Source organism: Crinia signifera, chromosome 1 (genome assembly GCF_055691185.1).
Source record: "Crinia signifera chromosome 1, ASM5569118v1, whole genome shotgun sequence".
NCBI lineage: Eukaryota > Metazoa > Chordata > Amphibia > Anura > Myobatrachidae > Crinia > Crinia signifera.
In genome coordinates this window covers 208,692,291-208,719,384 of record NC_139217.1, presented here as the reverse complement: position 1 = coordinate 208,719,384, position 27,094 = coordinate 208,692,291, and the positions used below count along the sequence as shown (strand labels likewise).

Here is a 27,094-nt window from a genome sequence, read left to right as displayed (position 1 = left end):
TAACATAAAAATGCTATAACATGTATTTAATCGGTCATCCAGAACTGACATGATTAATGCTTGTGCAATAAAAATAAATTGAGAATGTACCACAAAATGTATCAACTCAACAAATTCTTCAATTCATTGGCCTGGGCATGGGATCATTTAGTAGTTGTCCAGAATTACATGGATCTTCACAATTTTCCTAAATTCGAAAGGAAAATTTTAGTAAATTCAAATTCCAAAATCTTTAAATGTTTAAATATATGGGTTGTTTCAACAATTCAGTCTCACACTTACCCTATGTTTGAGGTAGGAGAGGTAGACATCCCAGCCCAGAGTTAGGACATTAACATACATTACTCTGTACTTAGTAGGTAAGAAGTAAAAGTTAATTAACTGAGCTGGTGGCCACACACACCACTCTGCCTGAAAAGAACAAAATTATGAAAGTTAGTAGTATGGATATCTCCAATACAACAAAGTGCAGTTCCTTACGCACCTTATACATCTCCCAAAATTTTCCTTGAAATTCTTGCCATGAACACTTCAGTGTTTGTCCTTCCATGGTGCCAACACCTGTTATTAGACATGCAAGATTATTCACAACAAATCCTTCTCCCTTCAGAATAGTCTCAGATTAAAGAAAAACAATGACTGGGTTGTATATTGGCATTTTATGTACACATCACAGAAAGCCTTGGGAACTATATATGTACAGTGGGGCAAAAAAGTATTTGGACAGCCACCAATTGTGCAAGTTGACCCACTTAAAAAGATGAGAGAGGTCTGTAATTTCCATCATAGGTACACTTCAACTGTGAGAGACAGAATGTGTGTGTGTGGGGGGGGGGGGACAGGAAATCACATTTTATGATTGTTAAACAATTTATTTGGATATTCTTGTGGATAATAAATATTTGCACACCCACCAACAAGCAAGATTTCTGGCTCTCACAGACCTGTAACTTCCTCTTTAAGAACTCTTCTATCCTCCACTTGTTACCTGTATTAATGGAACCTGTTTGAACTGGTTATCTGTATAACAGACACCTGTCCACATCCTCAGTCAGACTGCAATCTATTCACCATGGCCAATACCAGAGAACTGTCTAAGGACACCAGGAACAAAATTGTAGAGCTGCACAAGGCTGGGATGAGCTACTCGACAATATGCAAGCAGCTTAGTGAGAAAAGATCAACTGTTGGCGCAATTATTAAAAAATGGAAGAAATACAAGATCACTGACAATCTCCCTCCACCTGGGGCTCACTGCAAGATCTCACCTCCTGGGGTATCAATGATCTTGAGAACGGTGAGGAATCAGCCCAGAACACAGGGGAACATGGTCAATGACCCCAAGAGAGCTGGGACCACAGTCACAAAGGTTACCATTAGTAACACACTACATTGTCATGGATTCAAATCCTGCAGCGCCTGAAAGGTCCCCCTGCTTAAGCCAGCACATGTCCAGGCCCGTCTAAAGTTTACCAGAGACCATCTGGATGATCCAGAGGAGGAATGGGAGAATGTCATGTGGTCAGAATAGAGCAAAATAGAACTTTTTGGTATAAACTCCACTCACTGTGTTTGGAGGGAGAAGAATGATGAGTGGCATCCCAAAACACCATATCCACTGTGAAGTATGGGGGAGAAAACACCATGCTTTGGGGCTGCTTTTCTACAAAGGGGACAGAAGGACTGATCCGTATTAAGGAGAGGATGAATGGGGCCATGTATCGTGAGATTTTGGCCAGAAACCTCCTTCCCTCATTAAGAGCAAAACACAGTGCCCGGGCGACTAAGGAGTGGCTCCGTAAAAAGCATTTCAAGGTCCTGGAGTGGCCTAGCCAGTCTCCAGCCCTCAACCCAATAGAAAATCTGTGGAGGGAGTTGAAAGTCTGTATTTGCCTGGCGACAGCCCCAAAACATGACAGATCTAGAGAAGATCTGCATGGAAGAGTGGGACAAAATACCTGCTACAGTGTGTGCAAACCTGGTCAAGAACTACTGAAAACATTGGACCTCTGTAATTGCCAACCGAGGCTATATTACAAAGTATTGAGTTTAACTTATTGATTGTCCAAATATTTATTTTCCACAAGAATATACAAGTACATATATACAAATTCACAAGTCAAGCTGTTTTACAGGGCTCTCCTTAACTAAACGGACTCTCCTTACAGGGCTCTCCTTAGCTAAAGTGTCATACTGTATAACATTAATTAAGCATGTCACTATGGAATGTATAAATTAAATGCTAGTGCAGAACCCAATGACTGCTTCTCTACAAATAACTTCAGAATGGCTGAAATTCTAAAGCTAGTTTGTCACTGTAGGGTTGAAAACTGAATAACTACACATCCACTGAAACACACCACTACTCCAGTAGGCACATTAAGATTACGATTCATGTGGAAATGTATTAATTTATTATAATGTTCAAAATGAAGTAATTTTTTTAAAGAATCCTTCATTAACATGTAAAAATTGGAATGTACAACTTGCTAATAGGTATCAATACAATAAGAATTTTATAACATGAAAACTAGTTGTAAAACAGCATTTTTATTAATATACATATGCATATTCTCCTGATCGCCTTTGTCTCTCTCCCCTTTAGTTCTGCAGCAGCAACTTGTGCGTCCAACTCAGTGGTGCAAGTAGGATTAATGTCTTAGTGGTACTGTGCTGCGCGCCGAAGGCGCGCGCCGAAAAATGGGCGTGGTTGTGGGCGTGGTTGTGGGCGTGGTCATGACGCTAGTGGGAGTGGCTACACGACAAAGGGGGCATGCATAACCAAATTTACAGCCCCTTTTCTGACTATCCAGCGCCACACAGTGTGTGCATGCTCCAGATGAGAGAGGCTGCCTTCCTAACTCCTACAGCACACACTCGTATCGGTAGCCAGCTCCATCACACAAGGTGGCTGACATGCCAATTGTAAAGGTGCAGTGATAAAATGCACACCAGCAAACTGCATCATAAGGGATATACATACTGTATTTACCTACTTTCTGAATGCACCCTCTTGGGCATCCAGTAAGGTATATGGATACCCATGCTACCAGTCTATCCCGGACCCCATTGTGGATATTACAATTAACATCTGCTATGCTATAAACCAGAAGTGTGGTGCAGACAGCGTTGCAGAAATGTTTAATTATTAAACATTTCTGCAACGCTGTCTGCACCACACTTCTGGGCCAGTACATACATCTGGGGGGCAGCCAGGGCTGCTATGCCAGCCTAGTGCCTTTGTGACTTACTGTAAGCCCAGAAATATATACGTATTAAAGTTTAAGGCACTAGGCTAGCATAGCAGCCCTGGCTGCCCCCCAGATGTATGTACTGGCCCAGAAGTGTGGTGCAGACAGCGTTGCAGAAATGTTTAATAATTAAACATTCCTGCAACGCTGTCTGCACAACACTTCTGGGCCAGTACATACATCTGGGGGGCAGCCAGGGGTGATTACTAAGAAACTGTTCAACTTACTTAAGTTCTTCTCAGACTTCTCTAAAATACTAAGTGCGGGCGCGGCACACGAGTCAGTCAGGATGCTTTTCAGGCGGCCGCCGACTGTCCCCCTCCCGTTTGCTGCGTCAGCAGCGTCACAGACAGGCTGCAGAGGATTACCGCCGGCGCCAAATAGTCTGGCCGCGGTGACGTCCTCTGAAGATGTTAAGCGTGGATGCGGCACGCAGGACACGCCGGCGCAATGAAGTCATTGCGCATTCCGGCGCATGCGCAGTCCGCGCTGCCCGTGTTCCTGCGCATGCGCAGTCAGCGCTGCGCGTGGATTTTTCTTAGCGGTACGGCGTACCGGCGGTTTGTGTTATAGTGGTACGCCGTACCACCGCGTACCGCCTGAATTGCACCACTGGTCCAACTCAGCATGGGTTTTCCGCCTTTATTCTCCAACAGTCTAAGTGTCGCCTCAGATCTGGTGCCCGGTCACTTGCCTCCTCAGCTCTGCCCAATTGTGTCCCTACTTCCACCCATTGTAATCTATGTAGTGTGTGTAAAATGGCTGCCTCCCTTGTTACGCTTGTGGATGGGATGAAGGGGAGAATATTCTGTTCATGACATCCACAGAATCTATAGCTACCATTTTGTAGAACGTACTCGGTAAAGAAGCTGACAGGTTGCTTTGGGCAACTTACTTCCTTGTCCTTCCTTAGAAGGTTTGAACCATCTTCCCCCTGAGTCATAACTACCTTCCTGTCTCCTCATTGTAGGTGGGAGGAGCGGCTGTAAGCTGCCAGCACCGCGGAAATGTGTATCTTTCTGAAGCTACTGCTGCGTGCCGACCCTGCCGGCGGGGAGACGGGGACGCGGGGGAGCCGCAGCAGACAGGACAGTACTGCTATGCACTGCTCCACCTGCGGTGGCAGATAAATATCCACTTGTTGCATGGGGTTCCTTGCTCTGCCCATGGCCCCCCCCCCCCCCCCAATGGCAGATTAGCCGGGCCCCATAGCAAGTGCACCCCCTGCACCCTCTATCGTTTCGCCACTGTTTCTGTGGTTGATGACAGATCAGGCATGGGGAAACAAATAGAATGTGGAACATCATCATTATCATCATCATCATTTTTATTTGGTCAGTGTACAATGCAGAATATAAATATTTATTAATTACCAGCTAATTCTGGGTATAGGTTGGAATAACAAAATCTAAATATTGTTTAGTGTGCATGCACTATGTCGCTGCATGCTCCCGATTGTTGTCAGTGTACATTGCTAGCGAGAGCCATGCACCAATGCTCCCTTCCCCCCAGTCGCAGTTTCATTGACAGCGATTAGGGGCAGAAACATGGCGTTTTCTGGGTGTGCTTGCGAAAAACGCAGGCATGCCCAGGGTGGGTGTCTGACATCAGCGATGACCACTTCCAGCCTGATTCTTTAGCAGATTAGTCGAAGCCCTAGACTTACTCAAATGGAAAAAAATGGTTCAGGTTTGGGGAATGGATCAGTGATGCACTCACAAATTTACAAGGGGCTTTTATTCTTTTTTTCTGTGCAGCGACTTTTTGATCGGAGGTAACTGTTTTTTCTTTAATCCATGCTGAATGAATCCCATTGACAGGACTCTACAGCATTCAGGGCCGGCTCTACCACTAGGCAGCTTTAGGCAGCTGCCTAGGGCGCCAGGATCTAGGGGGGTGCCACCAAGTCTGCCTATCAAAAAAAAATAAGGAAGTCTGTGAGGATCCTAGTTATACTTAATGCAGGTAGTTGATGTGGAACCTCTACGACCTCACCTCCATACTTTCTCTGGAGGCATACTTCCCTATTTTGCTGCCCTCTCTTCCTGTACTCTGTTGTGGGTGGCCATGGGGAGGGTGCTGGGGGCCTCCAGAGAAAGCAGGGGTCTTGCCCACCTACCTGAGGGGCTGGGAGGACCACTCAATTTTGGCAGGCTCCATGCCATTCCAGAATGTTAGGCAAGTAAGGGGGGGGGGGGGGGCAGTAGTTTAAAGATTTGCCTAGGGTGCTGAGAAGCCTTACACCGGCCCTGACAGCATTGTGTACTCATATTCTCAATTGGATGGTGCTGCTTATAGATGCTCAATATAAAAGATCTGTTAAAAACATTCATGTCTAAAAAAAGGGGATTTTTGTAAGAACTTACCGTTCGAACCCCTTTCTCTGAGTCCAGTCCAGTGACACAGCTTACGATGGGATGTAGGAGGGTCCGCCAGGAGCCAGGCACCTATGCTTCTAATTCTTTGGGAGCAGGCTCCTCCCTACTGCATCCCATAATGCTTCAGTTAAACTTCAACAGCACACTAGGATACATAACTCAGTACAATGCCTGAACATCATATATGCAACTTATAACACATAACATGGCAACCATGAACGGTACAACTTACTGAGCGTTAGGGAGGGATCGCTGTGTCACCGGACTGGACTTAGAGAAAGGGGTTTGAACGGTAAGTTCTTACAAAAATCCCCTTTTCTCTTTCGTCCAGTCCGGTGACACAGCTTACGATGGGACGTTCACGAGCCTGTCCTTTGGGAGGGTACGCTCAGACTGCCAGTTCTCATCACTGCCCGTCCAAATGAAGCGTCCTCCGACGCAAACTCATGAAACCTGTAGAATTTTGTAAAGGTGTGAACAGAGGACCAGGTGGCTGCCCTGCACAGCTGCTCCGCTGTGGCCCCATGCCTCACCGCCCATGAAGAAGCAACTGACCTTGTAGTATGGGCGTTTATGCGAGATGGCACAGGTCTACCTGCCTTACAGTAGGCAAATGCAATAGTTGATCTCAACCAGCGGGCTATAGTCTGCTTTGAAGCAGGCCACCCAATCTTATGTACATCGTACAAAACCAACAGCAAATCTGATTTGCGAACATCCTTTACTGATATAGATTCGCAATGCGCGAACCACATCCAACTTTTTCAAACTGTCCCTATTCCTCGTTCCCTCAGGCGGGGGAAAAACTGGGAGCACAATGTCCTGATTCAAATGAAAAGAGGAAACCACTTTAGGTAAGAATTTTGGTACTGTCCTAAGAACCGCCCTGTCATCGTGAAAAAGAATAAATGGTGACTTGCAAGACAAGGCACCCAATTCTGACACACGCCTAGCCGAAGCAATGGCCAATAAAAAAGTAAGCTTCCAGGTAAGGTACTTGAGATCAGCCGATCTTAGTGGCTCGAAAGGAGGTTTCTGCAGCATGGATAACACAAGAGATAAGTCCCATGGTGCAATTGGCTGCCTGTAAGGAGGCTTAATCCTGGCCACACCCTGTAAAAAGGTTTGTACCTCCGGCAACAGAGCCACTCTCTTTTGAAAGAAAATGGAAAGCGCCGAAATTTGCACTTTCAGAGACTGCAAACTTAACCCTGACGACAGGCCATCCTGTAAGAACTCCAGTAGCCTCGCTACCTTAAACCTGGAGGTATGAACTCTCTGCCTTTCACACCACCTGATGTAGATCCTCCACACCCTGTGGTAATTGGCCGCAGACACCGGTTTTCAGGCCCTTAGCATGGTCTGTATGACCTCTTCTGAAAACCCCTTTTTTCTCAATAAGGAGGATTCATACGCCAGGCCATCAAATTTAGACGAGCTAGGTCTTGGTGCAGAAACGGCCCTTGGCTTAACAAGTCCGGCTGAAGAGGAAGTCGCCAGGATTCCGTCAATAATCTCAGTATGTCTGAGTACCATGACCTCCTGGGCCAATCTGGTGCAACTAGAATGGCCGGTGATGTAGACCAGACTGAAAGACCAAGGAATTGTCATGGCATCCACTGCCCAAGCCAACGGATCCCTCGACCGAGAGCAAAATCTCTGTACTTGACAATTGGTCCTGGACGCCATAAGATCTATGTCTGGCAGTCCCTATCTGTCTACCATCTTCTGAAACACCTCCCGATGGAGTGACCACTCCCCGTCCAGCAGGTCCGCCCTGCTGAGATAGTCCGCTTCCACATTCCGGATCCCCGGAATGAAAATGGCTGACAGTGCTGGAACCTGAACCTCCGCCCAAGTGAAGATCTTCACAATCTCTGCCATCGCCATCTTGCTTCGAGTACCGCCCTGGTGATTTAAGTATGCCACTGTAGTGGCATTGTCGGATTGTACTCGTACTGGCAAACCCTTCAGAAATTCCTCTGCTTGGCACAAGGCATTCCATACTGCTCTCAGCTCCAGTATATTTATGGGAAGACTGGATTCCTCCACTGACCAAAGGCCCTGCAATCTCAGGTGAAGTACCACTGCCCCCAGCCCCTGAGACTGGCATCCGTTGTGATGACCAACCAGTCCCATGAGCAAAGGGACCGCCCCATCTGCAGAGTCTCTATAGCTGTCCACCATTCCAGGGATATTCTTGCTTACTGAGACAAGACCAGCCGGTCCTGTTTCATTGTCTTGGCATTGCCGGACCAGCATGCTAGTATGTTCCATTGGAAGGACCTTGAATGGAATCTGGCAAACTGTAGCGTCTCAGAGGTCGCTACCATTTTGCCCAGCAGCCTTACTCCCTGCCACACCGTCGGTGCAGGGGCCCGGAGAATTGTCAGCACCATCTGCCGAATCTCCACCGCTTTGGGGTGAGGTAAGAACACCCTGTGAAGGTGTGTGTCCAAAATAACCCAGAGGAACTGCAGACTCTGTGTGGGTGTGAGATGTGACTTGGGAAGGTTTAGCACCCAACCCTGTTCCTGCAAGAACTGCGTCGCAACACTCAGGTGTTCCTGAAGTTTTCTCGCCAACTCCAAATAAGGAATAATTACTATTCCTCTTAGATGGAGAGCTGCAGCCATGACCGCCATCACCTTCGTGAAAACTCTCGGAACCGTTGCCAAACCAAACGGCAGTGCCTGAAACTGCCAATGGTCTTCTCCAATTGCAAACCTTAGGAGAGCTTGGTGATCCTTGAAAATGGGCACATGGAGATATGCATCCTGAATATCGACCGATGCCAGAAACTCCCCCCGGTTCTATGCTCAGGAGCACAGAGCGCAGGGACTCCATTCGGAAGTGATCTACCCACAAGTGAAGATTTAAAGATTTTAAATTTAGTATGGGCCTGAAAGACCCATCTGGTTTGGGGACAAGGAACAAGATTGAATAAAACCCTTGTTTTCTCTCCTCCTGGGGAACCGGAATCACTACTCCCTTTTCTTTGAGAGACACCGCTGCTCCCAACAGAGCGGACTTCAGTGACGCTGTCCGCGGCAAGGGTGTAAGAAGAAATCTCTTGGGTGGCATGCCCCTTAGATTTATCCGGTAACCTTCGGAAATGATGGAAAGGACCCAAGGATCCACTATGGATTCTCTCCACCTGTCCGGAAAATGTAGGAGGCGACCTCCCACTCTGAGCCCAGAACGGGGAGTCCCCGCCCCGTCATGCAGAGGACTTGTCATCCCCCTTGGCTGCATGCTTTTTTGTAAAGGCACCAACCGGCCCCTTGAAGCCTTTCCTCTGCCGGCCTGAAATCTGCCACGGCCAGACTGTCCTCTGTTGGACGCCCCGCCCCGAAATGGCGTCCGAAAGGACGGCTTGAAAACTCCAAACTTGGAGCCAGAACTCTTGGAAGTAGTGGGAAGAAAAGTACTCTTGCCCCCAGTAGCCTGCTTGATAATGGCTTCCAGCTCCGAGCCAAACAATAACTCCCCCTTAAAAGGCAAGTTTTCAAGGGACTTCTTAGACTCACTATCAGCCTCCCAAGCCTTGAGCCAAAGAGCCCTTCTCGCAGACACTGAGGTTACAGACACTCTGGACGCCATTTTAGCTCCTTCCTCACCAGCCTCACACACATACTCTTGCGGCCGACCTCAATTTCTCCGCCAGAATAAAAACCTCTGAATTTTGGTGGAGCAGCCCAGTCAGCTCCTCCGCCCACTTAATCATGGCTTTTGTGACCCAAGCAGACGCAATAATGGTCTCAAGGTATAACCCACACCTTCAAAAATAGCCTTCAAATAGCCTTCCACTTTTTTGTCCACCGGGTCCTTAAAGGCAGCACCCCCCTGGACTGGCAAGGCAGTGGCTTTAGACAGTCTAGCAACTGATGCATCCACTAATGGGGCTTTTTCCTGCCTCATTTAAAAGAGATGACATTCCCTCATCAGAGGGAAAACACACAGGGTCCCTGCGACTCTTTTTAAATGCACAAGAGACAGGAGTCTTTTCCTCCTCTGCAAGGTTCAAAGTCTGCTTAATAGCCACAATCAAATCCTCAATGCCGGAAGTTAATGCCTCAGCGGTACTCTTTACCTAGAACGGCGCCCGCGATTGGCTTCGCGGGCGTCGGGGGTAAAAAATCGCGGGCATCGCGGTCATTGTATGCACATAAAAAAACGGGTGCGACGCGATGCCCGCGATTTTCCCATAGGGATCAATGTTAAAAGTCAGATTAGACGCGATTTTAGTGTTAAATGCCTCAATGCCCGCGATTTTTACATAGGAAACAATGTTAAATGGGCCACAGAGCCCTAATAGTCCCCCTGAAGTCTTAACTGGCCCCCACAATTTTTAACGCCACCCCACGATCAACGTGAACCCGAAGCGTGGCGAGCGCAGCGAGCCCGCGAGGGGCGGTACGCGTCCTCCGACCTTTTCATACCCCCACTATCCACGTCGGCGTGGAGTTGAGAATAGAATAGTGGCGAGCGGACGCGGATACCTTCACAGGTGTCCGCGTCGCCATGGACACCTGGGAAGCCCGCGAGGGGACGCGTATACCTGTGAAGGTATCCGCGTCCCCTCGCGGGGCTCGCTGCGCTCGCCACGCTTCGGGCTCGCCACACTATTCTATTCTCAACTCCACGCCGACGTGGATAGTGGGGGTATGAAAAGGTCGGAGGACGCGTACCGCCGCCCCTCGCGGGCTCGCTGCGCTCGCCACGCTTCGGGTTCACGTTGATCGTGGGGTGGCGTTAACAATTGTGGGGGCCATTTCAGACTTTAGGGTGACTATTTGGGCTCTGTGGCCCATTTAACATGGTTTCCTATGGAAAAATCGCGGGCATTGAGGCATTGAACACTAAAATCGCGTCCAATCTGACTTTTAACATTGATCCCTATGGGAAATCGCGGCCATCGCGGGCATCGCATCGCACCCGTTTTTTAGTGCATACGATGGTCGCGATGGGCGCCGTTCTAGGTAAAGAGTACCGCCTCAGCTTCATCATTTATGTCCCAACTCCAGTTCTCATCACACCCACCATCATCATCCAAATCCTGAATAATTGGTGGTGTAGACACAGGGTGCCTAAGCACACTCTCATCAGAGGATTTTGTAAACTGCTCCATCAGGGCAGTCATTTTATGAACTCCCTGGGCAGTATCCTGCATAGCCTGCAGCAAAATGGGGTCCCCTTGAGCCGGGGTAAGTGACCCCCCAGACATCTGAGACGAGGTAAAGTGGCCAGGAGACCCTATCAAGGAATCCTTCTGCCTATTCAACGCCTCAGTAAGAGCATTCATAGATCTGGCCAACGCCAAAGCCCAGGCAGGTTCATCTATCTCCTTTCTGGGGGTGCGTGACCCACTGGGAACAGCCTCACAGGACGGGCATAAATCCCCCTGATCCTCATGTTCACATGTAATTTTAGCATCACACTTTTTACAGTAAATAAACATGTCCAGCGCTCCCTCCTCTACAGCAGCAGAAGTAAAATCCTCAGCCATGTGTTTAACACAATGCAAATGAACAGGCACCGCACAGAGCAATGTAACAGTGTACTTATCTGAGCTGGTAATCCTGTCAGCGATCAGCGAGGGAAGCGCTTCTGTGAAGAGACTTGAGTCTGTGAAAAATCACCCTGTCAGCTCTGCAGCACGGTGAAAATGGCGCCAAACACAGAGCAGGAAGAGACCAAGTCTCTGCTTCAGCGGGGAAACCAGCCCATTTGGTGGTTTCTCCCCCTTCAGCCGCTCCCACATATGTCTCTCTCACCTCCTTGTACCTCCCTCAATGGGACCACAATGGAGTTGTACAGCAGCGCCGGACTCCTGTAAGGGACTTCACTTCCCTGGCGGGATTTCCGTCCCTAAACCCTGCAAGATGGCGGGCGCCATCGCGGGGGGTCCGTCCCCCAAGATCCCCTTCTGCAAGGAGCCGGTTAGGACACCCCCGGGGCCCAGGAAAGTCTCTATCCTAGAGAGACTAAGCGCTGTGCAGAGGTAATAAAAAGGTGTCCCTCTGCACACAGAGAGCTGACAGGACGCGCTTCTGTCAGCCTCTGCTGCGCTCTCAGTGTGTATGCACTTCTGTGAGAAGCGACACACTGGCAAACCTGCTCTAGCTAGTGCATTAATAAAATAATAAAAAGCCTAACTATTCTAAAAAAAAATCCAAAGAAAAACGCAGCTGCAGCGCAGCTGCACAGCATAGCACCCACTCCTGTGGGCACCTAAATCTATTATTCATATTTATGGATGCAGTAGGGAGAAGCCTGCTCCCAAAGAATTAGAAGCATAGGTGCCTGGCTCCTGGCGGACCCTCCTACATCCCATCGTAAGCTGTGTCACCGGACTGGACGAAAGAGAAAGTTGTTTTACTTTCTGTATTAGCTTCAAGCAAACTCAAGCTTCCCAATGGCGTCTTTCACTAGTTTGGCCAAAAAATGGAAGGACCCAGGCACCTGAAGTCCAGTAAAGGATTAATTTGGAGTGCTGATCTATTCTAATGAGTAAGTTAAACTGTTAACTGCACGTATGGGGCCTCATTTAGGTCCCACCGCATGTGTAGCACATGCTACAAAGGGGCTGATTCTGGATGACTCGGTATCGAGTGCCAGAGAGCCCGCTCCACCCGAATAGCGCCCCCCCCCCCCCCCCCCCCCGAGTCTTGTCGCTAATATGCGAGGGGATGTGTATCAAAGACACATCTCCTCGCCGAAACAGGAGAAATCAATTGATGGTCCCCGACCATCAAATGATTTCACCTGCCTTCATAAATATAAGTCAGTGGAGACTGACTTTTATTTGCAGCTGCCAGGACGAAGACAGGGTGGGCGGCTGGTGGCTCCATATGATGTCAGCCACCTGCCCCCAGAACACTTCATTCTGCCCGCATTCCCATGGGAATGCCCAGCGTTTTCATGGGGCCGCCCATGAGACGCTGGGTGATCTCATGGAATACACACGACCTTGTCGCCATCCTCCCCTGGTCGGCCCCGGTCCTTTCGAATGGCTCAACAACTACGCAAGTCGTCGTAGCCGTTCCCAAAGGGTACCTGCACAGGAGCATAACAGATCATGAGCAGGCCACAAACCAATGGGGTCATATTCGACCCTGTCCGAGCAAACCAGACTCAGCCCCTAAGTACCGTTCTTTTGCACATGTGCAGTATGGGTCTGCAATGTTGTATGCAAATCGCAAACAGACTGTCACTGATTGACAGTCTGCTGCCATGTTGGGGCGAGAGAAAGCGGCGATGGCTTCCTTCCACACCTGAATCAGACTCATTGAGAACAACAGCGTAAGTCATACACCGGATTATTCCCCTAGACCACGAATGTCCAAACTGTGGCCCCTCAGCTATTAAACTACACTTCCCAGCTTGCATTGCCATAGTTTCTGCATTCACTAATAGCAAAACTGTGGCAAGGCATGATAGGAATTGTAGTTTCACAACAGCTGGAGGGCCAGTTTGGACATGCCTGCCCTAGACCATAAAATACCTGATTCATACTCATCTGATGCTGATTGGGATTTTAAGGTATTTTAGGCAAACGCAATTATCAGTTCCATGCCATTTTGCTTTAACATGACTGAGTATTATACTGCTTATTTGGGCAGATTTAAGTGTCCATACTTTATTGGAAATGATCTGTACATTACCCCATCTGGCTAATGAAAGCCACCAAACTGCTTTAACATGGGAAGATCATCATACGTACATAAATAAGATAAACAAGTGCTATTTGGAAGGTGATAAACAACATTATGGGACAGGGACAGTGATAACAGCAATCTATTAAATTGTACATTTTGAACATGCATATCAACAGTTTTATAGAAACTGTATAAAGTCAGCAAGATAATGATAATACATAAATCTCAATACATACCATTTGAAAATGCAAAGAGAAAACAGGAAAATTGCCGTGATCCTCGATGACAGTTTATAAGGATGCATCTCTCAGCACTTACCCCACGGAGTAATAAGAGTTGATGGTTTTATTCAGGTATACAGTTTTTTGTTTGTTTTCTTTACACATTTGAAAAAGTTGTGCAAGCTTACCCATGAAAAACATGGATCCCAGAACTGGTGATGCCAGGATCTGTTCCAATAGAACTTTCTTCACTACCAGCTTTCCTGTCGCGCCAGGTAATAATCGGTCAAGCCAAATATACCAGTAATGGTCCAGTGGGCCTAAGCAGTTACCAATGACAAACATCCTACCTGTGTAATAATACAAACAAATGTGTTAGACTAAATGTAATAGCTTCCGAGTGGTCAGAGGTTTGTCATATAGCCCTCAGATTTTTAGAAATTTTGACATGTATCGTAATGGCAAAGGAAATCAGTTGTATGTTCCTGTACAGAAGTTAAGGCCCCTATGACATTTACTTCCGATTCCAAACAGATGTGTGGTCCCGGGCGCATCGGAGAGGATCCAGAGATTGTCATGGCTGCCTCAAGGATACATTGTATACTGGTACAGTGAATGGGATCGCATACGATACATCGTTTGAAAAAAGGCCACATACGGGAAGTCAAAAGGAAGTTGCCAATGTATCGCATGCGAGCCTGCATGCAATACTTCACAATAGTGTATGGGGTCCTTTAGAACCACAATATCGAAGAAGAGGTTATGTGAGATACTTCTGGGAAAACTGCACATACTGTGGCAGGCTGCAGAATATGCGGATCCAGAGCATACTGTATTTCCCATATATCTTTCAGGATAAAAATATAGATACATGTCCTCATTTCACAGTTCGGAACTGGCCCCATAAAATTACTCTGAGTCAATTCTTCATTCCTGGTGGGAATGTGTATGTGGATATAGGTCACACAGGACCACTCCTCTTATGTTTTGAACATTTACATTTTATTAAATTCATGTTAATTGGAGCCACATGTAAGTCAGAGTTGGATTCAATAAGGCATAATTTGGCAAAACTGTCAATTAGCAGCAGCTTTTATCGAGTCTTAAAACGGTAACGGGAATAAATGTTAACTTTGATAAACTATCCCTTAGTAAATCTACCAATAATACACACCCTGAGAATAAGATAGTAAGAGTAGAGGACATATAAACATGATGTAATTCTCAAATAATACTCAAATAATTGTATACTTACATTGGTGTAGATCAGGGGTGGGGAACCATTTTTGTGCAAAGGGCCGTTTGTATGGGGAAAAAAATCCTTTGGGGGCCATATGTAAAAATGTATCTTACAAATTGTCCTGCTGTAGCCGTCCTACGCTCTGGCAACTGCCGCTGAATAGGACTGACAGTCTCCGGCTGCTGCTGATTAAGTGGAATCTCGCAAGAATTACCAACCTCTCACGAGAATTCCCCTGTACTTGACTCCCAGCAAAGCTGCCAGGCGGGTGGGCGGGCCACTGAGACTGGCTACGGGGGCCGCATACGGCCCCGGGGCCTGAGGTTCCCCACCCCTGGTGTAGATAAATACATAAATACTTACATTGGTGTAGATAAATACATCCTTTCCAACATCTTATGCACTTTGAAGGTACAAAAAAAGGGTAATTCCACCCAAAACTGATATTTAACTTTTAGGTGGTGTATAACAGGGAAACTGATGTCACAGATACCTTCTGTGATCCCTGTGATGCACCCCTTCTCCCACCCTCAAGCTCATGCAAGGAGCATGTTGTCAGTGAACAAGTAATTGGAAGAAAAAAAACTGCATCACTAGGAGAGAGAAGACTGTAACCATCTCTTCTGCACTCTGGGCCTAAGTCATATTTGTACGCAAAAGCAATTGTGATTCTCTAGGCTACAGAGCCGCTAATGTTATCAAGTGAAGCTGCCGCCCAGAAATCAAGAGAGACGCCAGCCTCACTCATCGTAAGCTCAATTTTGTACACTTTAGTGGGGTACACACAGCTGCAGAGAACATTGCAGATAAAGGTTGGTCTAATGTTACAAATACTCAGATGTCATGTATCAAGTATGATCACCCAGCCAAGTGGTCATCGTTTTTCCAACCACTTCCCCTAGAGCAGGGGTGGGCAATTAATTTCTGTCGGGGGCCGTATGAAAAATCTGAAGTGTGTCGGAGGGCCGAACCAATGATAACTTGAACTTAATTATACTTAATATTATATGTCTACCATTATAAAAAAGGGCATGTGGCACGCATGTGACCAGACTCCACATGGAAGATGGCACCTGTCCTATGTCCTCATAATGGAATCTGCTGTGCTATATAAGATGCTGTAAATAATATATATACTGTATATATATATATATATATATATATATAGCACAGCAGGGCGGCAGAGGAAGCCAGAGAGATGCACTCTCCCCCTCAACGTTTATTGCATAATTTATTAGCAGCTGTACCAAAACAAAATCCACCTTGAATTATTGGCGGCAGCCGGCAGCAGAAGTCCTTCTCTTCCTCCAGGCTACAGCCAGTGCTTGGGTAGGCTGATGACGCTGCTGTAGCCTGGGAGGAGGGAGTGAGGCAGGTGACTCTGTCTGGGAGGAGTCTGGAGTTCTGCTGCGCTGCCCGGAAGCCGGACTGCTGCCTGCAGCAGCAGCAGCAGGCAGCAACAATTTGCCTTGGCGGCAGGGACCGGGCGGCGAGCAGGACAGGAGGAAGGTCCCGGGGAGGGCAGCCACCAGCGCCCACGTTAGTAGTACTACTGCTGCAGGCGGGATTATTTGCGGAGGGGGGGGGGGGGGGTACGCCCGCAGCGCGACCGCAATCATATTAGACTGGGGTCAGTATGTAAATATCTGCCATTGTGTTCCAACATGCGTGTCAACCATGCTAACAAGGTCTTATTTCTAGAAGGTTAGATTGAGAACAGCAAAGACAATATACAGAAGATATCTGTGGACGCATGAGCCAGAAATGTTTTGTATTTTTAGCTATTCCTGAAAACAGATACTTAATGAACTAATTAAAGACAAGGACATTTACCTGTCCTCAGCCAGTCCCTTTTTTTCTGTGGATCTTTCCTGATCTCTCGTGTCTGTTGAATGGTGTCTCCAATACTCAGAAGTATCCCCGAACTTAGTGTATTAGTTATTAGCAAATTCTGGCCACTGAACATCTTCCGCCAACAACCTGCAAAACGATTCAGTATAATGCTACTCTGGAGAGCCATTGTTTTCCTGTGGCTGCAGACAATGGGAGCAGTCAGGCATTGAGCAGACAGCAGTATGGTTACACACCTGGAGGGAAATATAAACATGCTTTATTCTCTATTAGAAAATCATTGGAAAGGGCAGTGCGGATGGTGTAATGGTTAGCATTACTGCCTCACAGCGCTGAGGTCATGGGTTCAATTCCCACCATGGCTCTAACTGTGTCGGAATTTGTATATTCTCCCCGTACTTGCGTGGGTTTCCTCCGGATACTCCTGTTTCCTCCCACAATCCAAAAATATACTGGTAGGCTAATTTGCTCCGAACAAATTGAACCTAGAATGTCTGTGTGTGCATGTACATGTGGTAGGGAATATAGATTGTAAGCTCCACTGCAGAACTCCATTATTTCTAACTTTTTACAACACTAGTGAAAGTGTAAATATATTGGTATTTTGAAGGGAATGTAATAGCTGCCAATTTTTGGTGTGATTGTGAATGGGCGCAAAGTCACTAGAATCTTGCCACAAATTGTAGCAATGCGACAGACAGCCATCTTCTGTCTTAAAGATGCAAGGTGCCAATATAACTTGAATCAATGAAAAGGTGACCAAACAGAAGAGGTTTCTGTCTCTTGTGCCAACCAGCTCTAGGCTGCGCTCCCTAACGGGAATGCCAAAATAAAAATGTGGTAACCCCACAGAGGTATAACCAACCTTTGGTGATAGCACTAGGGCTCTTCGCATACCTGGACAGCGGTGGTTGTGGGGTAATAATCATTAGAAAATAGAATATTTTATTATTATTATTTACTAGTGTTCTACAGGTCCAAGCAAGCTCTTGTAACAAACATTTTTATTTGCTGCCAGGGTGTGCTGACATTTGGAGACCCAAAAGTGCCAGAATTCCCTGTTAAAAATTAAAGACAAGGTGCATGTACCACATGGAAAAGGATTCAATTATACTTATGATAATTCCGTTTCTTCTGAGCTTCTCCATGGCAGCCATTACTCTGGGTATTCCCCTCTCTCTCCAGGTTTAGACAGGTAGATTTGAAACTCCTCCCACCTTGGGTATATGTCTGCCTCCTCCCCTTCCTCTCCAGTCTTTTGAGTGTCTCTAATATATATCATAAACAGGGAGGGAAAATTATAGGCTGCCATGGAGAAGCTCAGAAGAAACGGAATTATCGTAAGTATAATTGAATCCTTTCTTCCTCGCTCTCCATAGCAGCCATTACTCTGGGATGTACCAAAGCATAATGAACAGGGGGGGAACCAATAAATAATGACATAACCAAGATGATGCTTAAGTATATATATATATATTGTATCATCGCATGACAGCATGTTGTAGCACCACCTTCCCAAAGTGGGTAGGAGATACATTTACATTATAATGTCTTGAAAAAGTATGTATGGAACTCCATGTAGCCGCCGCACAGATATCCTTTGCTGAGAGTCTTGCCTTGTTAGCCCATGATGTAGATATGGCCCTGGTAGAGTGTGCCCTCAACTCTCTTGGAACCTCCAAGCCTCCTTCCTTATAAACAAACGCTATAGTTTCTGTTATCCAGCGAGCTATAGTGAACTTGGAAGCTGCTTCACCTTTCCTTGCACCTGAGTGTAAGACAAATAGCTGCTTGGTTTTCCTATTTTCCTCTGATCTCTTCAGATATTATGTAATAACCCTAGGCATGTCAAGCATATGCATCTTCCTTTCTTCTTCTGTTTTTGGATCCAGAAAGAAAGCTGGCAGAATGATTTCCTGATTCAGACTAAAATTGGAAACTACTTTAGGGAGGAATTTAGAGTTCATTCTCAACAGTACCCTATCATGAAGGATATTGAGATATGGTTGTTCCGCCCAGAGGGCTTGTAATTCACTCACCCTACGTGCGGATGTGACTGCTGTAAGGAAGACCACCTTCCAAGTTATGAATTTCATGTGTACATTCTCTAATGGTTCAAAAGGCGCGATCATGAGAGCATTAAGGATTAAATTTAGATCCCACGGAGCTACAGGTTCCTTAATTCTAGGACGTTCTCTCTTCATTGCCTGACCAAACTTCTTTATGAGAGGGTCATCAGACAATTTGTTGTCCAGCATAACTGACAAGGCTGAAATTTGTACCTTCAAAGTTGAAGCTGCCAGACCCTTAGAGAAGCTGCCAGACCCTTAGAGAACCCTTCATATAGGAGGGATACTTCATATAGTATGCAAGGGATACCAAATCTTATATTTTCTGGATATGACTTGGACCATTCAGTAAATTTACTCCATACTCTGTAGTAAATTCTAGATGAGACTTTCTTTCTTGCTTTCAACAAAAACTGCGCCACTTGTTGAGATAAGCCCTTCTGAACTAAGATTGTCTGTTCAGTATCCATGCCGACAAGCTCAGGGTCTTGATGTCTGGATGTAGTAACGGCCCCTGTTGAAGAAGATTTGGAATGATCGGTAGTCTCCAATGGTGTCTGACTGCCATTCTCAACACTGTAGGAAACCAACTTCGTCTTGGCCAGAATGGAAGGATGATGATGACTGTGGCTCTCTCTTCTCTGATCTTCCTCAGAATTCTTGCGATCATAGGGAAAGGCGGAAAGACGTACCCGAGATTGAACCTCCATCTTTGTACGAACACATCTACGCCCTCTGTCCCTGTCACATGTTCCCTTGACATGAACCGATCCACCTTCCTGTTGTGTTTCGTTGCCATGAGATCCATTTGTGGATACCCGAACTTTCTTGTGCCCTATAGGAACACCTCTTGATTTAGTTCCCATTCGCCAGGTACAATTTGTTTTCTGCTCAGGAAATCCGCAAGCCTGTTCTCCTTCCCTGGAACGTGTAGTGCCGATATGGAGCATAGATTTCTTTCTGCCCATGGTTTAATGTCGGAGATTTCTTCCCAAAGTCTTACACTTCTGGTTCCTCCCTAGCGATTCACGTAAGTTACCACCGTCATGTTGTCTGATCTTATTTTGACATGGGTGTCTCTGATGCGCTCCTGAAAGAATCTTAACCCCCTTACTACAGCTCTCATTTCTCTCTGGTTTGAGGACATTGCTTTTTCCTTTTAAGACCACAGACCTTGACAGTTTGTGTCTTGGCAGTAAGCCCCCCATCCTGTCGCACTTGCGTCCGTGGTTATGACCTGATACAGGGGTTGACTTAGAGATGTCCTTCTTAGACTTAACTGAGGGTCCAACCACCAGTCTAGGGATTGTCTGGTTCTTTGACTTAGTTTTACTTTGTACTCTAAATCTGTATTTCTTCTCGTGAGGGGCCTCACTTCCCTTTGCAGAGTTCTCATATGCCATCTTGCCCAAGGTATCACCCCTATAGTTGATGACATCATACCCAGCATTCGGAGAATCTGTCTCAGTGAAATTTTCTTCTGTGATTGTATTAGTAAGGCCAGATCTAGGATCCTTTCGCATCTGTCCTTTGATAAGTATACCGCGTGATCTACTGTATCTATAGTAACACCTAGGAATTGAATTCTTTGACGCGGTTCCAATTGGCTCTTCTCCTTGTTTATCAGCCATCCATGTCCTTGAAGTATTGTGATCGTGGTCCGGGTTGCTTGCCTTACTTCTCTTTCTGTTCTTCCACATATCAGTAAATCCAGGTAGGACCATATTGCTATTCCTTGCATTCTTATAAATGCGATTAAACTTGTTAAGATCTTTGTGAACACCCTCGGAGAGGCTGATAGACCGAAGGGAAGACACTTGAACTGGAGATGTTGATTTAGAACCATCAGTCTGAGGAACTTTCGATCTCTTATTGATATCGGCACATGAAAGTAGGCATCCTTTAGATCTATTGAACACATGAAGTCCATCTGATTTATGCCTAGAAGAATGACCTGTAAGGTATCCATATGAAATTTCTTTGCTTGGATGTTTAGATTCAGGTCTCTTAGATCTAATATTGCACGATAAGTTCCTGCTGTCTTCTTCACTAGGAATAGTTTGGAATAAAAGCCTTTCCCTCTTTTGTTCACTGGTACCCTTTCTAGTGCTTCTGATTTTAGCATTTCCTGAATTATTAATTTTAATGCTTTTATCTCCTCTGTTGTTGCAGGAGTTCTTGATTTTAGAAATCTTCTCCTTGTCGGAATTTCTTGGAATTCTAGACTGTATCCTTGAGTGAGGATTGAAAGCACCCATCTGTCTTTAAATGACACCTTCCATTTGTTCACGAAATTGGCCAGTCTTCCTCCTACTGGAACATACTTCTCTAAACAATAATTGTCAGAATCTCCTGTAACCTCTTCTTGTAGGCTGGTGAAATGACTGTCTTGTGGTACCTGAGTTGAACCTTCCATATTGTCTTCCTGGCTTCTTTAAAGTGTTGTTTAGGTGATTGACCCCGAAACCTCTGTCTTCTATCCTGCGGTAGTTTAGCTGATTTCCCTCCTGACATCCTATGAATAATGGAATAAAGCTTACTCCTGAATAACAGATTACCCTCATAGGGCAGGGATATAAGGCGATTTTAAGAATTGGAATCTGCTGCCCAACTTCGCAGCCAGATGGCCCGTCTAGCTGCTATACCTGCTGCCATGGATTTGGCGGAATACTCAACCACGTCAAGTGATGCCTCACAAAGAAAGTCTATAGCCTTCATCATAATGTTGAGATTCTTTATCAGATATTGTCTTGATATTTTCTCGTCTATGTCAGTAGCCATGTTGGTACCCCAGACTCTAAGTGCTCTTGAGGTTGAGGCCATGGCAACTCCCGCTTTCAATGAAACCGTCGAAGTATTATGCAATTTCTTTAAGGCCATTTCAACCTTCTTATCCATACTGTCTCTTAAATTAGCCCCATCTTCTAATAGTATAGTGGTCTTAGAAACCACTTTGGATACAGCAGCATCTACTTTGGGCATCTTACAGTACTTATCCAATAACTCATCCTTAAAAGGAAACATTTTTTCCACTCTTTTATAATTGCTGAATTTCTTATCAACATTCTGCCATTGATCCAGCATCAAATCCTTAAGCACCTTGTGCACAGGAAAACTTCTATTCTTAGTAGCTCTATCCTCAAATAAGGAATCAGGTGTCTCTTCTTCCTTCTCCTTAAAATCCATAGCCTTATATATGTACTTTAATAGGCTTTCCACCACATCTAGGTTAAATGACCTCTCTTTCTCAGGTATTTCACCTGACTCTGGTTCTGATGTGTCTGTGTCATCCACATTAAGTATGGGTTGATCTGAATCCACATCACCCTCCAGACTAGTTTGGGATCTGGTTCTTTTAGTTCCCTGGATGTCTTTAAGATCATCCTTAGTGACCAAGGAATCCTTCATCCATTGCATTAACTGAGTTAAGTTCACAGACTGTGACACTGTAGCTTGTCTGCAATCCTTGCATACATTAATGCCTTTTTCTGCAGGAAACTCCTTATCACATGACATGCAATTATTCATCACATTCTTAGTCTTTGCCTTCTTCTTTGTAGGAGCCTTAGACACACTAAGAAGTTAAACAGAAAGACCTATAACTAACTATTCTCATATATACTAGTAAGAAAGCACCTCTATGAGGGCTTACCTCTCCACGGCAGTTTCAGGCATGGGGGGAGAAGGATTAGCCTCCGGATCCATGTCTGCAGTAGCGCTGCTCTGATGAGTACCAAGCCATGGTACCAGGCTCCTTTTAAACCAAGTGCCTGCTGTCTGTAGCTGCGCAGTGCGCCCTTCCGGACGCCGTGCGTTCACTTCCGTCTGCTAACAGAAGTGAGAATAACCTACTTCCGGTTGACGGCTACTCCTCGCTTCAGTATAGGGACCTCCGCATCACTTCCGCCGCGTCCCGGCACTCGCGTCTTCCAGCCCCGGCTTCAGTAGCCGGTTACCTTCTTCTATAATCACCGCGTGGACAGCGTAAGTATTAAGGGAAAACGGAGAACACATATTGTCTCTATGTGCCGCCAAAATCCCAAAGGAAAACTCAGAGCAGGACGCTGCCTGATGAGCACCTTCTTCTCCCCTGGGAGCCACCCATAACAGCCCGGCCACGCAGGGACGGATGGCTGCAAAATACTGAGGTAAGCCCGGACAAAGAAAAATAACAAACCTATCCTACCTAGTCTAACTTAGAGACAGGAAAAAAGACTGGAGAGGAAGGGGAGGAGGCAGACATATACCCAAGGTGGGAGGAGTTTCAAATCTACCTGTCTAAACCTGGAGAGAGAGGGGAATTCCCAGAGTAATGGCTGCCATGGAGAGCGAGGAAGAAAATATGTTATTGATATAAAACTCTTATTTACAACCTTTTTTTTTACCCATTTATTGATTACGTATATTTATACCTTTATACCTATTGTTTGTGTTGACATTTTGACCATGTCCACCTAATGCATGTTGACCTTTTTATGTGTCGACCCTTTGAATGTCGACCAACGGTGGTTGACCTATTGACTGTCAACCTAATTACTATTGACCGCATCCCGTATGAGCTAATATAAGAAAAATAAGCTAATTTATAAAATATGTTGCCCTATTTTGCTGACCATTGACAATCTATGTTCAGTCAATAGGTACAGAGGCCTATTTGTTATTAAATGTTTGTGTATTAAGGTACCCAAACTTTTTGAGCTGTGTGATGAGATAAGTGACGGGAGGGCGCATCTCACCGCACCCAACAATTGTACCCTGTATGGGCACCTTAATTCCCCTAAAACACCCACTTTCAGGTAGAAACAAATATTTATCTCCCCCTACCCCATGTATGCCAGAAGGTCCACAGCAGATATCTCTGATTGCTTCTGTGAGTCTTCCATTCCTGACAGCAGCAACAAGCCCCATAGGGTGAAGATGGTTTTAATCTGAGATACAAACAGGGTTCCCATGGAATCCACCCTGTGAATGGCCAATGTGCATGTGCCAACAATAGGACCACGTATGCGCTGAAGGGTTAATTTCCGTTTGAAGCCAATTCAACTACCAGTATATTTTTGGATTGTGGGAGGAAGCTGGAGTACCCGGAAGTAACCCACGCAAGCACTGGGAAAATATACAAACTCCGCACAGTTAGGGTTATGGTGGGGATCGAACCCATGACCTCAGTGACGTGAGGCAGTAATGCAAACCATTCCACCATCCATTCTGCAGGAAAAGTTTAACGTCAGACTTTTCTTTTAGGGATGGCGATTTAATAATGAATCCTGATTCCTCCCCTTTCCCCAAAATGAAATGTTTTTAAGATACAAGTTAGTTCAGATCTGGGCTGGAAAAAAAATGAATCTGTTTTAATATCGTTATGGTACAAATCTGGTGTGTTAAGCCCATACAGTCTAGAAGATCCCCAGCATCAGCAAGTGCATACATGCATGCAGGGACAATACATAGGAGCGTGCATCTTTAATGATAATGTGCACATACCCAGGTGTCTGCCCATGTAAAGGATGTCCATCAGTAAAGTACAGGCTTACTTTTCACAACGAACAGAGGAAAAATCCTTTGATGGTGAGTAACCATTGAATGATTTTTCCTTTGTGCGGGTGCATGTAAGCGGATGTGTAAGCGTACACATCCGTTCCCATCATAGCACGGGGATTCGGGTGGTGGGGTGGGTGTGAGTTCAGCGGGGCAGCATTTATGGAGTCAACGTGCAGGTCTGAACTACCCCTATGTGTATACAGCATGCAATGCTAATGCGCATCACCATGGGGTCAGTATCGTGTACAAAATAGAGTATAGTCAAAATCGCACCATGTGTATACACCTTAAGCATAGTGTCCGGCTGTGGTGAAAGCTCATGAGCAGCTCAGCATCCGAACATTCAGGCTGTGGTGGGCAGCATAATTAATCTTTGCACTTTGATACCGGCAAAGCCAAGATTGCAGACAATTGCAATTGCCCCAACCAGAAAAAAAAATTCTGCCAGTGATCCAGGGTACAATCTACAATTCCTTGAATTGTACAATTAGTTTTAAGTGTCCCATACATCACAGACCTATGGGACTAAGTAAAAACCAGACCCTGACAAAACGCTGGAACGTCAAACACTGCATTCCGGAGCTTGTAGTGTCCGGTCTGGGGCGTGTCTTATACGGGGGTGACCCTGTGATAGCTTTCAGCAGGTACATGGGCAGGGGAAGATTACAGCCTCCCCTTGTGGTCTGGACTATTCTGGTTTTTGCTACATGCCCGGACCATACAGTGAGGCTTTATTCTCCCCCCACTTTCTCTTTCTGGTGACAGGTGTCACAGGCAGCCCCCCAGACAGGGCACCCCCTGACCGGCACCCCCGGACCAACACTACAAGCTCCGGAATGCAGAGTTTGATATCTGATCCGTTTTTTTTTTTTTTTTTACTTTTTTATTGAGACATTCCGTGCACTTCTGGACCAGTTTTTAACCATACCATGGACACATTGGGGGCATTGTCCCAAGGACCGACTTGTGGAATTGAGAATATTTAATATGTTTAAGAATCCTAAAAATGGTTGGGAGGGACAGGCAGATTGGACATTTTTAACATGTTACATATCCCAATTCCCTGGCAGATCTCTCCACAAAATACAAGGTACAATAAAAAGAAAAAATAATAATTCCAAGAAGAAAATACTGGAGCCCTAAACACAGGATGTGACCCCCCAATGACGCCGGGCATACAGCAGTATCATCTATATTTTTCTGACTTTCCTGTCTGTGAAATATGGTAATAAAATCAATAGAGTTCGTCATCTCCCACAAGTCCATAAATAGTAACACTTCCTGGGCTGCGGAGTCCCGGGGGCTGCGGCACCACACAGTACTGTGTGAGAATAGTATGGTACTCATGTCACGCATGCGCTGTGCGCAGCTGCCAGCAGCAGCATATCCCCGGGCTCCCTGCTGCGTGCGTGACTACCAGCACCAGAGCCGGCAGCACGAAGTCTGACACACGGCTACTAATGTAACCCATATAAGGAGCTCCGTACCTCCCGCTCCCGCCTCTATACGGAAGAGAGATCCGGTACCCACCACTCGCCCTCTCAGACGGGACAAATCTGTTGGAAATTGTAGGCTGCCATTTATAATGAGATCACGTGCCCACACCCCAGACACGCGCTGCCTGCTGTTGCCTGCCTCCAGTCAGTGAACACTACTACAGTATGTCATATTTTGTGCCACTGCCTACTGCCGTACACAGGCGATGCTTGTTACTTCCGACAGGCGGGGCTGGTGCGCTGTGACACACAGTCCTTCATCTGACCTTCGTAGGAAAAGAGCAGCCGGGAACTGGCAGTACTACTAGCTTAAAGGCCAGCGCATTGCCCATTAATGTCAAAGCGTGGAGAGATAAGGCACCAACCAATCAACTCCTGCTATGATAGTGTGTGTGTGTGTGTGTGTGTGTGTGTGTGTGTGTGTGTGTGTGTGTGTGTGTGTGTCACAATAGGTAGAGAGAGAGGGGATGAGGTCAAGGGGCAAGAGGAGTTTAAGTGATGGGGGGTGAAGTAGTGGGTGGCAAGGTGAGGGGATAGGGGAGGCGAGGTGAGATAATGGGGAGCAGGAGGGGTTAAGGTGACATGGAGGGGAGAATGTGAGGTTATGGGGCGAAGTGAAGGGGCAACAGGGTATGGTGGGGGGAGAGGAGAGTGTGGACAGAGGAGGCGGGTCTAGTTCTTACTAGTATCGTCGCCGTGCCTTTCATTCCATGGTACCGGGCTCTCACGCTCCCCTGCAGTGTACTTATTGCTGCTCCTGGTCTCCCAGCACCAGACACCGCTGTGCAACTCCCTGTGTTCCATTGCTGGCCACCACTGCTTACAGGCTCTCCTCTCCCAGCCGTTCAGGCTCCTAGTCGCACAGCGCCATGCGAATTGACAGCTGCTGTCAGGTCCTGCCAGCCTGCTCTCGATTTCTCTGCCTCTCCCCCAGCACAAGTTTCGTTGTGTGGCTGCAGCAGGAAGTGGCCCCTGGCCAGGACAGATGGGAGCTTTCGGCAGCGGGCAATAACTAGTGTGACGACTAGATAATTGCCCGCTGCCGAAAGCTCCAATCCGTCTTGGCTATGGGGCCGGCTGTACCAGCCAAGGGGGGTGCTGGGGATAGAGCGGCTGGGCCCTACCCTCTGTTAGAGAAAAGACTAGAAATTGTGACAGTGACAAAGAATTACAGCTATCACTTTAAGAAGCGCAGTCCTGTTCAGAAAATTATTCATACAATATGAATATTAATCCATTATATTTATTTTAAAAAATCCCTGAGTTTGCCTTATGAAACCTGCGTTACAGTTTGGCAGGTGTACCGCCCCAGTCAAATTCCCTACAATGACAATGACGGATAGGTAGGATCTTAACTGCACAGAGTGCTGCCTTTAAAAGGTTAGA

At 46.3% G+C, this 27,094-nt stretch overlaps 1 protein-coding gene across 2 annotated transcripts; it reads right to left on the bottom strand.

Moving 5' to 3' along the window:
* Window positions 1–25,873, bottom strand: LOC146068360 (mpv17-like protein 2). Of its 2 annotated transcripts, none has more exons than XM_083179230.1 (6): window positions 25,743–25,873; window positions 16,585–16,838; window positions 13,700–13,861; window positions 485–561; window positions 283–411; window positions 1–187 (listed from the first exon to the last, which is right to left on the bottom strand). In XM_083179230.1, exons 2-6 carry the CDS (start codon window positions 16,769–16,771, stop codon window positions 119–121), a joined length of 624 nt encoding a protein of 207 aa, XP_083035356.1. In that variant the 5' UTR covers window positions 16,772–16,838; window positions 25,743–25,873; the 3' UTR covers window positions 1–118. The 2 variants fall into 2 exon arrangements, with proteins under 2 accessions (XP_083035356.1, XP_083035355.1); XM_083179229.1 differs by having other exon boundaries at window positions 25,700–25,855.
* Between the last annotated feature and the right edge of the window lie 1,221 nt (window positions 25,874–27,094).

Excerpts from the sequence above, each read along its gene's own strand:
- LOC146068360 (XM_083179230.1), bottom strand. The coding sequence starts at position 16,771 with ATGGCTCTCCAGAGTAGCATTATACTGAATCGTTTTGCAGGTTGTTGG. Across the intron at positions 13,862-16,584 it reads AAGGGACTGGCTGAGGACAG|GTAGGATGTTTGTCATTGGT; the intron begins GTAAATGTCCTT and ends ATTATTACACAG. Across the intron at positions 412-484 it reads AATTTTGGGAGATGTATAAG|GCAGAGTGGTGTGTGTGGCC; the intron begins GTGCGTAAGGAA and ends TGTTCTTTTCAG.